The sequence below is a fragment of the Heteronotia binoei genome, chromosome 5 (assembly GCF_032191835.1).
Source record: "Heteronotia binoei isolate CCM8104 ecotype False Entrance Well chromosome 5, APGP_CSIRO_Hbin_v1, whole genome shotgun sequence".
Classification (NCBI taxonomy): domain Eukaryota; kingdom Metazoa; phylum Chordata; class Lepidosauria; order Squamata; family Gekkonidae; genus Heteronotia; species Heteronotia binoei.
In genome coordinates, this window is record NC_083227.1 from 83,860,162 (window position 1) to 83,874,428 (window position 14,267).

Here is a 14,267-nt window from a genome sequence, read left to right on the forward strand (position 1 = left end):
GTGCAGATCTTTCAGAATTTACCAACAAGTGTATTAAAGAAGAATAAAGATTTTGACTTTCTGAGACAGATTTTGCAAAAAAATAAAATAAAATACTGCTAGAAAATACCATTTGCAATAGAGGTATATTCACCAAAAGGAAGAAAAATAATGAAAACAGATGAATAAGCCAAGCTACTGGCCAAAGAATTGCAAGTGGAGCGTCTAAATGGAGGAACTGAAGAAAAATCTTCAAGCAATTCAAAGCAAATTTTACCTAAGAGTGCAGAAGTAGAAACAACATGGCATCAATATCAGGACAAAATGGATAATTTAAAATAGTATCATTAAATATTAATGGACTGAATTCTCCCACAAAACATACAAAATTTTTTAACCAGCTTAAAAAGCAAAACACAGATATATTATGCCTACAAGAAACTCATGAAGAAGAAACACATATTTTAATTCATAAAAAATTAGGTTAAGTATATCTTCCTTTGGCTTACAACAAAAAGTGTGGAGTAGCCATTTATATAAACAATCCAAAATTACAAGTACTAGAAGAATTATAAGACCCAGAAGTAAGATATCTAATTGTAAAAATGAGACTCCTGGAAGGCCAAGTGGATATGTTGGGGGGTTTTTTTTCGTTATTCAAATTTTATTAAGTTTCATACAGGGAAAATTGGGGGGGGGGGTAGGAAAAGAGTAAGGAAAAGAATATGAAAAAGAAGAAAAATAGAATACAATTATTTCTACTTTTAAAAAAGAGGAAAAAAGTATATAGTTCATTATACCTGCAAGTATTCAGAATTATTACATAAGTAGTACATAACCATACATGGTTTTTGGAGACATGAATTGAGAACCAGATCCAAAGGATAGATTCAGGAATTTTAAATTTTAAGAATTACCCAAAAATGTATCTAATATTTGGAAATGCTAGAATTGGAACATGCCTGGAGGATCAAGCACCCAAAAACCAAAGACTTTACTTTTTTCTCCAATAGACATCAAATGTATTCAAGAACAGATATGTGCTTGATATAAAAAAACTCCCAACAATAAATCTAGACAAAGCAGAGATTCAACCTAAGATATTTGTAGACCATAATCCCACATAAATAGTTTGGCAATGGAACAGAAAACGAAGAGGAAGATGGAGTCTAAAAAGATGCTCTTTTACTACAAGATGATATAACAAGCAAGTGTAAAAAGATTTGGAAGAGTTTTTAAAACAAACAATACAGAAGGAATGCCTTCAGTTACAAATAGGGAAGGAAACAAAAAAAAAGGAAGAAAAAAAGAATACGTAAATTTATCTCATTACATATACTTAACCCATTTTCATTTTATGTATTCTTTTTTTCTAATGGCGAACTAGAATGTTTATAATGTACAGATTGATGTTGAGAAGTAAATTAGGTGGACAACAGCAAAGAAATACATGTCCTTTTGTAATTTACCTAGACTTGCAGAAACACCAATTGGCAGGCAACTTTATTACCTTTTATATTATATTACTATCCAGACCAAATGGTCTTCTAAATTGTCACACTATTCCACCATGTGATCCCAGCTCTGTAGCAGTTTGTCCTCTTAATCAACAAACTGAATGTATTTCAGTCCACTGTACCTGATCCCCTCATCTGAAGAAGCGTGCTTTTAGCACATGAAAGCTTACGTTCTGAATAAAACTTTGTTGGTCTTAAAGGTGAAACTTGATTCCTGCTTTGTTCAGATATAAGACAGATTAGTTATGGAATTCAAAATAGAAAATGTTGAATATAAATGTACCCTAACAGAAGTAAATATTATTTGTATTTTATAGATCAGGGGTGGCCAACGGTAGCTCTCCAAATGTTTTTTGCCTACAACTCCCATCAGCCCCAGCCAGCATGGCCAACAGCTGGGGCTGATGGGAGTTGTAGGCAAAAAACATCTGGAGAGCTACCGTCGGCCACCCCTGTTATAGATAGTGTTTTAAAAATTATAATGAAGAGGGTGTTGGGGAGAAATGCTTTTTGTTTCATAATAATTATTATGTGTTACATAAATTTTTGATAGACATAATTGTGAAATGTGACCCCTTTCACTTCTGTATCCCCTTCACATCTTTACTTTGTTTTCTAAAAAATAAAATATATCTAAAATAATTTCATTCTCCATCCCTGCTGATTTTTTATCACAGGAAACCACTGGCTCCTTCCCCCCCTCCTTTAAAAAAAAGGAAATTGCATTCCCTAACTCCATGCCCCCTTACCAATAGCATTGCCACTAGGCTCCTCATAGCGCAGGGTGCGGATGTGCTGCAGGACTGTCGCAAGATCACCAGAGCGATTGAACAGAAGTAATGGAAGGCTACGGTAGCTGTAAATTACAAGACCCACCTAAGGAAAGGGAGACAGAGAGAGAGCACAAGTAAGCAGAATGGAAGAACTGAGGGGCAGCGCAGCCAAGACATGGACTTCTGAAGCAAAAACACTATCCTGACAACACAGGTAAACCAGGAGTGGGTTGTCACATCTGGATCTATACATCAGCCTATTATTTATTTTTATTTTAGTAAACCTATATTCCACCCTACTTCATGAATGGATTCAGGGTGGATTACAACATACAACGTTACAACACTTAAGACTTTAAAAATCAATATATTGAAACAAGTATGTGATTGTGATGTGATATGCTGATATGTGACATACTGCAACTGTATATATAACACAGGGAGCATGTAGTTCATTTTCTCACATCACACCACTCTACATAGCACAGAAATCAGAACCACAAATTCAAGAAACCACCCAGATGGCCATTTGAAACTTCACAGCATGAAACTGCATGTAAAGACAAATCATATTATACCCACAAACTTGATTTTTTAAAAAGTTCTTTAAATAACCAAGAACAAAGACAATCCAAACAAAGATCCAATTAAGATGTACCATGGATAGGAATAAATAAAAATGAACTGCAAAATACAAAAACAAACAAAAAACACTTTTTCAGTTACATCCAGTCAATGGCAAATGCAATATTGAGGTATTTTTAATCCATGGCTCGGCTAGAGCTGGTTATAGAGCTGGCAACCAACTATATTCTGGAATTCAGGTAAAATGCACCCCCAAGCTGTTATTCCTTCAGCTTTTCCCTCAGAACCGCTGGACAGAGATGGCCCAGCTCTTTAGAAGTACACTTGCTTCACTCACACAAAACCCAGCCTAGGGTAGATAACCAGAAAGAAGCTCTCATAAGAACATAAGAGAAGCCATGATGGATAAGGCCAATGGCCCATCCAGTCCAACACTCTGTGTCACACAGTGGCCAAATATATATATATATATATATACAGATACACACACACACACACATACATACATATACACACTGTGGCTAATAGCCACTGATGGACCTCTGCTCCATATTTTTATCTAACCCCCTCTTGAAGCTGGCTATGCTTGTAGCTGCCACCACCTCCTGTGGCAGTGAATTCCACACATTAATCACTCTTTGGGTGAAGAAGTACCTCCTTTTATCCATTCTAACCCGACTGCTCAGCAATTTCATTGAATGCCAACGAGTTCTTGTATTGTGAGAAAGGGAGAAAAGTACTTCTTTCTCTACCTTCTCCATCCCATGCATTATCTTGTAAACCTCTATCATGTCACTCCGCAGTCGACATTTCTCCAAGCTAAAGAGCCCCAAGCGTTTTAACTTTTCTTCATAGGGAAAGTGTTCCAAACCTTTAATCATTCTAGTTGCCCTTTTCTGCACTTTTTCCAATGCTATAATATCGTTTTAGAGGTGCGGTGACCAGAATTGCACACAGTATTCCAAATGAGACCGCACCATCGATTTATACAGGGGCATTATGATACTGGCTGCTTTGTTTTCAATTCCCTTCCTAATAATTCCCAGCATGGCGTTGGCCTTTTTTATTGCAATCGCACACTGTCTTGACATTTTCAGTGAGTTATCTACCACGACCCCAAGATCTCTCTCTTGGTCAGTCTCTGCCAGTTCACACCCCATCAACTTGTATTTGTAGCTGGGATTCTTGGCCCCAATGTGCATTACTTTGTACTTGGTCACACTGAACCTCATCTGCCACATTGATGCCCACTCACCCAGCAGATCCCTTTGGAGTGCCTCAAAATCCTCTCTGGTTCTCACCACCCTGAACAATTTAGTGTCATCTGCAAACTTGGCTACTTCACTGCTTACTCTCAACTCCAAATCATTAATGAACAAGTTAAAGAGCATGGGACCCAGTACTGATCCCTGCGGCACCCCACTGCTTACCGTCCTCCACTGCGAAGACTGCCCATTTACACTCACTCTCTGCTTCCTATTACTCAGCCAGTTTTTGATCCACAAGAGGACCTGTCCTTTTACTCCAAGACTCTTGAGCTTACTAAGGAGCCTTTGATGAGGAACTTTATCAAAAGCTTTCTGGAAGTCAAGGTAAACAATATCTATCAGGTCTCCTTTGTCCACATGTTTGTTCACCCCCTCAAAGAAATGTAACAGGTTAGTGAGGCAAGATCTTCCCTTACAGAACCCATGCTGAGTCTTCCTCAATAACTTGTGTTCATCAATGTGCCTACTCATTCTGTCCTTGATAATGGTTTCTACCAACTTTCCCGGTATTGAAGTCAGACTGACTGGCCTGTAGTTTCCCGGATCTCCTCTGGAACCCTTTTTAAAGATGGGGGTGACGTTTGCTACCTTCCAGTCATCAGGAACGGAGGCAGATTTCAATGAAAGCGTTCAGAGAATGCCAGGCAGAATCTCTTACCATTCAAACGTCAACTCCCACTGTCTCTTCCACTGGAGCATTCTACCCTTTCAGCCCCTCTCTACAGATAGAATCATGGGTAAAGAAGACTGCTAACAAGGCCTGGTAGCTTATCACACCTCACCTCCACCAATCATAAAAAAGATTTTGCATGAGGACACATGGCCACACAAAGCAAATTTGAACCAGACCATGAAGCCTGAAAGACTCTTACAGTTTGATACCTGAGTGGCAGTAGGGCCCAGCTGGCCCAGCATAGATATCGTATTGGAGAGGAAGCTTCGCACAGCCTCTGCACTGTAGGCATTGTCTCGAGTTGCATGTATAAGAAAGGCTATATCGCTGCGGGCATCTCGGCAAACTGCAAAATTGAAAGGTTCATATTAAGTCAGGGTGGACACTGCAAATTGGAGCAGAGGATCCCTCTCTTCCACTCATCCTCAAAATAGACACACAAGAAATGAGAATGTCCTTTGGATTTGGAATCCAAATGCTTTGGATTCCAAGTATGAAATGAAAGATTAAGTAGAAAAGGGCCAAGTACAACTAAAATCCTTTTATCTCAGCCAAATTTCCTTGGCAATATGTTAGGGGAAAATCAATAACTCTCTCCTCATATTTAAGGTATCACCCATTCTGGATGGTGCTCTACTCCCTTTGAAAGAACAAGTCCATAGCCTGGGGATGCTCTTAGATCCACTTCTATAACTAAATAAACAGATCGCAGCTGCGGCCAGGAGTGCCTTTTACCAGCATCAACTGGTTAGCCAATAGCAGCCTTTCCCAGGCAGAAAAAATCTGGCCACTGTAGTGCATGCCCTGATTACATAATAATAATAATAATAATAAGCTTTTATTTATATCCCACCCTCCCTGCCGAAGCAGGCAGGGCGGCTCACAAGACATGGAGTGTACCATGATTATAAAATACAATTATACAATAAGATACAATTAAAACACCTTAGATAAATAAATTAATTAAAATCACTAGAAATTAAAAGGTGCTACAGTACAGTGTATATATATATATATATATACACATACACATACAGATGGTTAGATGTCGCATTCAGGATTCCATCTTATAGGCCAGTTGAAAAAGGGCAGTTTTACAAGCCCTGTGGAACTGATTAAAGTCCCGCAGGGCTCGCACCTCCTCTGGCAGTTGATTCCACCAGTGGGGAGCCATTATTGAGAAGGCCTGTTCCCTCATTGTTTTCAGTTTGGCCTCCCTTGGCCCAGGGATTTTTAGAAGATTTTGAGAACCAGATCTCAGTGCTCTCTGGGGGATATATGGAGAGAGGCGGTCCCTAAGGTAGACAGGTCCTCGGCCATAGAGGGCTTTAAAGGTAATAACCAGTACCTTGTAACGAACTCGGAACACAATTGGCAGCCAGTGCAGCTCCCGCAGCCTAGGCTGTACATGTTCCCACCGAGGTAGCCCCACTAACAGCCTGGCTGCCGCATTCTGGACTAGCTGCAGTTTCCAAGTTCGGTACAGGGGCAGCCCATGTAGAGGGCATTACAGTAGTCCAACCTCAAGGTGACCATTGCATGGATCACTGTTGCCAGGTTGCTATGTTCCAGGAAGGGGGCCAACTGCCTCACCCTCCTAAGGTGGAAAAAAGCGGATTTCGCAGTGGCTGCTGTGCCTCCATTGTCAAGGAAGGCTCCAGGAGCACTCCCAGGCTTCTGACCCGGCGCACTGGTATCAGCGACGCACCGTCAAAGGCTAGTAGGGAGATCTCCTCCCCTGGCCCACTGCGACCTCTGCAAAGGACCTCTGTCTTCGCTGGATTCAGCTTCAACCCACTCCGCTTGATCAACCTGCCACGGCTTGCAACGCCTGGTCCAGATTTACAGGGACGTCGCCGGTCCGGCCGCCCATCAGTAGATAGAGCTGGGTGTCATCAGCGTACTGGTGGCAACCCAGCCCATGCCTTCAGGCAATCTGGGCAAGGGGGCGCATGTAGATGTTAAACAACATCGGGGAGAGAACTGCCCCCTGAGGTACCCCACAATTAAGTAAGTGCCTCTGGGACAGCTCTCCTCCAATTGCTACCCTTTGTCTCCGACCCTCAAGGAAGGAGGAGAGGCACTGTAAGGCTAGCCCCCGAATTCCTGCGTCGGCGAGGCGGCGGGTCAGCAGCCGATGGTCGACCATATTGAACGCAGCCGATAGGTCTAACAACAGCAATACTGCCAAGCCGCCTCGGTCCAGATGTCGCCGAAGGTCATCCATGAGGGCGACCAGCACTGTCTCCGTCCCGTGGCCCGGGCGGAAGCCAAACTGGTATGGGTCTAAGGTGGAAGCGTCATCCAGAAAACCCTGTAACTGCAACGCCACAGCCCTATCAATGATTTTGCCCAAAAAGGGCAAATTTGAGACCGGCCAATAGTGAGCCAATTCGGCCGGGTCAGATGTAACCTTTTTCAAGAGAGGGTGGACCACTGCCTCCTTCAGGGGCGTTGGAAAAAGGCCCTCCGAAAGAGATCCATTTATGATGTCCCGTATAGGACATCTTAGCTCCTCCCGGCAGGCCTTGATTAGCCAGGAGGGGCATGGGTCCAGATCACAAATAGTTGGGTGTGCAGTGACCAGGATTCTGTCAACTTCCTCCAAGCTGAGTGGGTCAAAGTGAGCCAGGATCAAACCAGAAGACACGCACGGGGCCTCAAGTTCACTTACTGTATCTAATATTGCAGGGCAGTCGTGGCGGAGCGACTAGACCTTGTCTGTAAAAAAATTCGCAAAAGCCTCACAGCCTATCTCCAATTCCTTAACATTTAGCTTGCCTTGTGGCAATGTGGTGAAACTCCGAATTATCCTAGATAATTGTGCTGGGCGCGAATTTGCAGATGCAATCTTAGCCGCAAAGATTACTCATTAGATTACTGCAATGTGCCATTACATGGGGCTGTCATTGAGATGCACCTGGAAATGTCAATTGGTACAGAATGCTGCAGCTAGGATTTTGACAGGAGTGGGCCATAAGGAAGAAATCACTCAAGTCTTGGTCCATCTATACTGCCTCCCAGTTTGTTTCTGGGCACACTTTCAAGTTCTGATCTCAACCTTCAAAGCCATATGCAATTTGGGACCAACATACCTGAAGGACTGCCTACTCCTTTACAAACCTGCCTGAACACCACAATCATCTTTGGATGCCCTGCTTTGTGTGCCTCCACCTCCTGAGATTAGGTGGATAGCAACCTGGGAGAGGATGTTCTTGGTCATGGCACCAAAGCTGTGGTACTCTCTCCCCAGGGAAAATTGTCTGTTCCCTTCTGTTGCAATCTTCCACCAGTGGGTGAAGACTTCTTTGATTCATTCAGCATTCCCTCAATGATTCCTCCCTCCTAAACAAAGTTTAATTGCTATTTCTTATGTTTTGTATGTATTTTAACTCTGTTACTTTAAAATTGTTTTAATAATGTATGCTTGGGAGCACTGAGGTCCCCCAGAGAGCACTGAGGTCAGCTGGGAAAAACCTGCTGAACATCCCCGGGCCGAAAGAGGTGAAGTTGCAAAGCACCTGCAACCGAGCTTTCTCTACTATGGCTCCACGCCTGTGGAACCAACTTCCAGAGGAAATGCGGGCCCTGCGGGACCTTGAACAGTTCCGCAGGGCCTGCAAGACTACCCTCTTCCGGTTGGCCTTCACCGAAAAAGGGGGAAAACTGCTAAAGAACTCGCCCTCATAAACATAAACGTAATCATAGCACCAGTATATATGTTATTAATTTTTATTAATTTTAGAATTTTAACTAGAATTTTAATTACACTGTTAATGTAGTAGTTTTAATGATTGTATAATTGATGTATGAAATGTTAGCCGCCCTGAGCCTGCTCCGGCGGGGAGGGCGGGATACAAATAAAAGTTGTTGTTGTTGTTGATTTAAATTATTTTAAATTAGGTATGCTTTACATTGTTCACGACCTTGGTGGTCCTTGCAGGGATAGCATAGATACAAATTTTGTAAATAAATATATTCTATTCTAGATACTTATGTCTTATATTACGTTTTCCATGCCCGAAGTCGTTGATGTTGAAGACCATTCATGGTAATCAAAAGGATGAAATGAACAGAAAATTTCTGTTCAGATAGTGGGCAGAGATTCTCAGCACTAGAGAGATGAAATTTTACATAATCTATGTCTCTCCTAGAAGCAAAACCTCACCTGTGCGCTCAGTAACAGAAGTCTCAGCACCTGTGATGCTGTCAAACACTGGGCGAATGGTGAAGGTATATCTGTCACCCAAACGCAACCCAGACACTTGGTGAGATGTTGCTGATTCAGGCAGTGTTGTTTGTGCACCTCCTCCACCTAAAACAAAAGAAGAACTATTAGTACAGGCAAGTTCACAACTGGATGGCACAGTGTGGACATAACAGTCTGCTATGCATTAGGGCTCAAGCTTGCAATGGATCTTGAACTGATCACCAGAGAGGATTGTATGGGGATTTTGCTTGTGGCTGAAGTTCTGGCTGAAGAAGAAACTTAAGGTAGACCAGGCTGAAGAAGAAAAATGCAGGTAGCCCAGGTATTCAAATTATCTCCCCCTAATAGGTCACATCTGATATTCCATGATTCCAGCAAGAATTTACAGATGAAATTTGCTGGTAATGTAGGCAATAAAGAGATCTACTCTTGCTAACTGTACATGGTTTCTCTCTCCCCACCCTCTGCTATACAAGACTGATGCTATGGTACTCCTTCAAAAACTGCAACCCCCCCCCCCCCCCAACATGCTCATTTTACCATTGTTGGAAAGAAAGCCATTACCTCGTGAAGACTCCCATGTGAGGAGATAGCTGGTGGCTCTAGCGACTGGAGTCCAAGTCAAAGTCACAGAATCTTTTTGAGTTTCTGCCACCCGGAAATTAGTCACACGGCCCAGTGGTGCTAAAAAAAGAGAGCTGAAGATAAGATAGATGCTGTTGTTCTGGAGAATGAACACTCTGTCTCCGCTTAGACAGACAACTCAGACTGTGGCAATAGTTATATGAATGTTGACAACACTTAACAACACTTGTGATATATCGTCTTCCTCACTGTTATTAGCTTCTCTGGGAAAGAGGGTACATGAATAAGCACCACAGTAGCCAATAGGGTGAATCCAACCATCCTCCAGGTGGCCTTTCTTCAGTCTAAAGAGCCCTCCTCCAAATTGTGGACATTTCTCCGATGGAATTTGGAGGAAGGCTTAAACCTGAGTCAAAAGGACAGGTGGGGCATAAATATTTTAGCAAATAAAGTTTGTTCAGCTGAGTAGTAGCAGGATCCACATCTCTAGTTTTTACTGTAACTATTGCGAGCTAGTGGGAGTGTCCCAATCACAGTGCTTTTTAGTGGGGATAGCAGAACAGTACCAAATGCATGGTTTGCTATTTCTAGTTTATTATAATAATATATCAGCTTGGTACTCTCGAATGTTAAGATGAAACACAAATACAAAAAAAAAGATAGACAGAATGGCTTGGACGTACCTACTTTTTTGATATGAAAATAACATGCTCTTTTTTCAGATGGGTATCCAGCTGTGTTAGTCTGTAGTAGGGGAACATAATTTGAGTCCAGTAGCACCTTATAAAACCAACAAACCAAGATGGTTCATTAGTTAAAGCTCACTTTGTCAGACACAAATTTTGTTGGTCTTTAAGCTACTGTTGGACTTGAATTATGCACTTTTTTGAAACAGTAAGTGGAATTAAATGACTATAAGATAGTGGATGCAAGACCAATGCATTCAATTACCTCTGCTGGAATTATACAAGCATTTTATTTCTATGTGTCTAGTGGTTTAAGAACAAGAGAAGCTATGTTGGATCAGGCCAATGGCCCATCCAGTCCAACACTCTGTGCCACAGAGTGAATTGCCTCCAGTGAATGCCTATATACATCCAAGGGTAAAAAATTCAATCAATTTGAGCCCTGGGAGAGGGTACAAACCAAATTGGGAGTACAAATTGCTTTGCATTTATTGCATTGTATTCTATCTTTGTAATCCATTTTCTGCATTATAGTATGTCTTGCTTTCAACGGATGTTGGGTTCCCCACTCCATTGTTTTCCAGTTCTGTAACCATAGTCCTACTGCATTGTATATTGGATATCTTAAGCCATCTGACTGTTTTGTTTTTTTTAAATAATGTTAATGTTCCTTGAGTTTCAGCTAGAAAGCAGGCTATAAATGAAATAAATATCTATTAAAAATTAGGGATTTTTGTTCCAAGGAAGTGCAGCTTGACAATTTCATCAAAAGGTGATTTTCTTATTCCAAGCAGAATTTAGTATGCAGCAAGTCTCCACAAGGGACCAGGGCCATTTAAATACTACAGTTAAGCCAGATTCAATAGCGAAAGCTAAATGACTGGATCTCCAGCCAGGGCTAGAAGGCAAAACGTCTTTTCCCTTTAATAGATGCTTAGTAAGATTATCAGGTGATATTATTTCCCTCATTGTCATGAAAAACTGACTATTTCTGCACTGTAACATTTTCATTCTTTTCTATGAGGCCTGTTATGTATGTTGTTGTTCAGTCACACAGTCAAGTCCGACTCTTTGCGACCCCATGGAAAAAGTCACGCCAAGCCCTCCTGTCTTCCACCATCCTCCAAAGTCTGCTCAAATTCATGTTTGTTACATCAGTAACATTGTCCAGCCATCTCATCTTTTGCCATGCTCTTCTTCTTTTGCCTTCTGTCTTTCCCAGCATCAGGATTTTCTCCAGGGAGTGCTCCCTTCTCATTTGGTGGCAAAAGTATTTGAGCTTCAGCTTCAGCATGTGACCTTCCAGTGCACAGTCTAGGTTGATTTCCCTTAGGACTGCAGTCCAAGGGACTCTCAAGAGTCTTCTCCAGCACCACATCTCAAAAGCATCTATTCTTCTGCGCTCGGCCTTCCTTATGGTCCAGCTCTCACAGCCATACATTACTACTGGGAATGCCATCACTTTGACTACATGGACTTTTGTGGCAGGGTGATGTCTCTACTTTTTATTATACTGCCCAGGTTTGCCATAGCTGTCCTCCCAAGGAGCAAATGTCTTAATTTCACGGCTACAGTCACCATCTGCAGTGATCTTGGATCCCAGAAATGTGAAGTCTGTCACTACTTCCATGTCTTCCCCGTCTATTTGCCAAGGTGTGATGGGGCCAGATGCCATGATCTTAGTTTTTCTGATGTTGAGTTTCAAGCCTACTTTTGTGCTCTCCTCTTTCACCCTCATCAAGAGGTTCTTTAGGTCCTCACTTTCTGCCATTAGAGTAGTGTCATCTGCATATTTGAGGTTGTTGATGTTTTTTCCGGCAATCTTAATTCCGGCTTCTGTTTCATCCAGGCCAGCATTCTGCATGATGTACTGCATGATGCATATAAATTAAATAAGCAGGGTGACAATATACATCCTTGTCGAACTCCTTTTCCTAATCTAAACCAATCAGTTGTTCCATGTCCCGTTCTGACAGTTGCTTCTTGACCCTTATACAGGTTTCTCAGGAGAAATGTGAGGTGGTCTGGTACTCCCATCTCTTTAAGGACTTGCCACAGTTTGTTGTGATCCACACAATCAAAGGATTTAGCATAGTCAATGAAACAGAAATAAACGTTTTTCTGATACTCCCGTGCTTTCTCCATAATCCATCAAATGTTGGCAATTTGATCTCTAGTTCCTCTACCTCTCCGGAACCCAGCTTGAACTTCCGGTAGTTCCCGACTGACATATTGCTGAAGCCTAGCTTATAGGATCTTTAACATGACCTTGCTGGCATGTGAAATGAGTGCAATGGTGCGATAGTTTGAACATTCTTTGGCATTACCCTTTTTTAAGATTGGAATATAAACTGATCTTTTCCAATCCTGTTGTGTTTTTTTCCTTTTCCTTTTCCAATTCCACTGTTGTGTTTTCCAAATGTGTTGACATAATGTGTGCATCACTTTAACAGCATCATCTTTTATGACTTTGAATATAGGTATATATAATCTCTGTTCTCCACTCCTTCCTTAACATTCCCTGCTTATTTCTGCTGCCAACAACGGCTCTCAGATTTCTTAGTTGAACCCCAAAACAGGGTGGTTTAATTATATTTGGAAGAATGACAGAATGATCAGCAGATTGGACTGGCTCTGAGGTAAAAGGGTAACTTTTATACTAAATAAAACTGTTAATTCTCTTAAATACGAATAGAGTTTATTTGTAAGTACAACAGCATCATATTTCTGTATGGTTAATAAGCTTAATGGTTCCAGACAGGTGGTATTCTTCTTTCTCTAAAGTTCCTTAATGGTTCCAGACAGGTGGTGGTCTTCTTGTTTCTCTAAAGTTCCTTAACTAAACCTAGCCACAAAGGCTTATTTTTTCACCTGTCAGGCTAATAAAACCTAATTTCTTTATTTACCACTTCCATACAGGCTTATTTTCTTCACTTGCCATTTAGGTTCATAACTTTCACACAGCACATGGATTTCCCTCACAGCACTCTACAGTATCTCACTTCATCTCTTCACACACACTGTACTTTTTTTCTCACACAAAGTCTCTCTGAACAAAATAATCAACACCCCCTAGAGTACAGCTAAAATCTAATCATAAGGCACTTCAATCATCCACCAACCCTCCATTTCTAAAGGACTGTATTTTAAATCATATCTCTGACAAAGGTCCCTGTAATACAAACAGGTTCAGGAGCCTGGATTCAGGGGTGCAGATGCTGATAGCCTGCAAGAGAACAGCTGATACCGGAGAGGGTTCTATTGTTACTGATGCCTTTGTTTGGATTGACAAGCCATTAGCTGGGGATGGGGGCAGATTACCAGTGCTGGCCACAATGGCCACAGCTTCACTCTCCTGATTGCCTGTCAGGCTGGTGATGTGGAATTCATAATGCCCTCTTGGCTGCAAGTCTCCAATTTCATAGGTGTTGATGTGGGCTGAAAGCAGCTGACTCTTCTCTGGTCCACCTGTCCCATAGGAGAAGAGCAGTTATTTTTCTATGCACTGTGTGGCAGTGAGAGAAAAGGAAGAGAAGGCATGGAAGATACTTACCACCTGCTGGTCGCCAGGTAAGTCGGTAACCTGTGCTACCTGGTGCAGGGCTCCATGCTAGCTTGATGCGCTTTTCTGATGAGTCAGTCACACGCAGATTCCCAACCGGTTGAGCTGCAACTGTTGCTGAAGAGAAAAGTAGGGAAGAGTTAGTGGAAGAGAGAACACAGAAAGCCGAGTCATCAGTAGACAGAAGAAAGCACTTTCAATGGAACTATTATTCTGATAGGTGAGAGGCACAAGCTTTGCTGAGGAGGCACCTAAAATCATTCTGTACATGGTTTCAAAAGCCCATCTGAACAAAGTATGTGGGATAAAAATAACATCTCCTTGCATAGGAAAAGCCATCTCTGTGTTTTAAATGTTGTCACGTCACTTCTGACTTATGGTGACCCTATGAATTAATGTCCTCCAAAATGTCCTATCATTAACAACCAT

General features: G+C 41.8%; 1 protein-coding gene across 1 annotated transcript in view; it reads right to left on the reverse strand.

Annotated features, from left to right (window-relative positions):
- Nucleotides 1-14,267, reverse strand: part of LOC132572014 (collagen alpha-1(VII) chain-like) — a 119,216-nt gene that overhangs the window by 55,386 nt on the left and 49,563 nt on the right. The window contains exons 23-28 of the mRNA XM_060238805.1: nt 13,830-13,955; nt 13,598-13,744; nt 9,570-9,689; nt 8,964-9,110; nt 5,005-5,141; nt 2,246-2,372 (exon numbers count right to left, since the gene is read on the reverse strand). Coding sequence (XP_060094788.1) covers nt 2,246-2,372; nt 5,005-5,141; nt 8,964-9,110; nt 9,570-9,689; nt 13,598-13,744; nt 13,830-13,955 — 804 coding nt within the window. The remainder of the gene's footprint in view (nt 1-2,245; nt 2,373-5,004; nt 5,142-8,963; nt 9,111-9,569; nt 9,690-13,597; nt 13,745-13,829; nt 13,956-14,267) is intronic.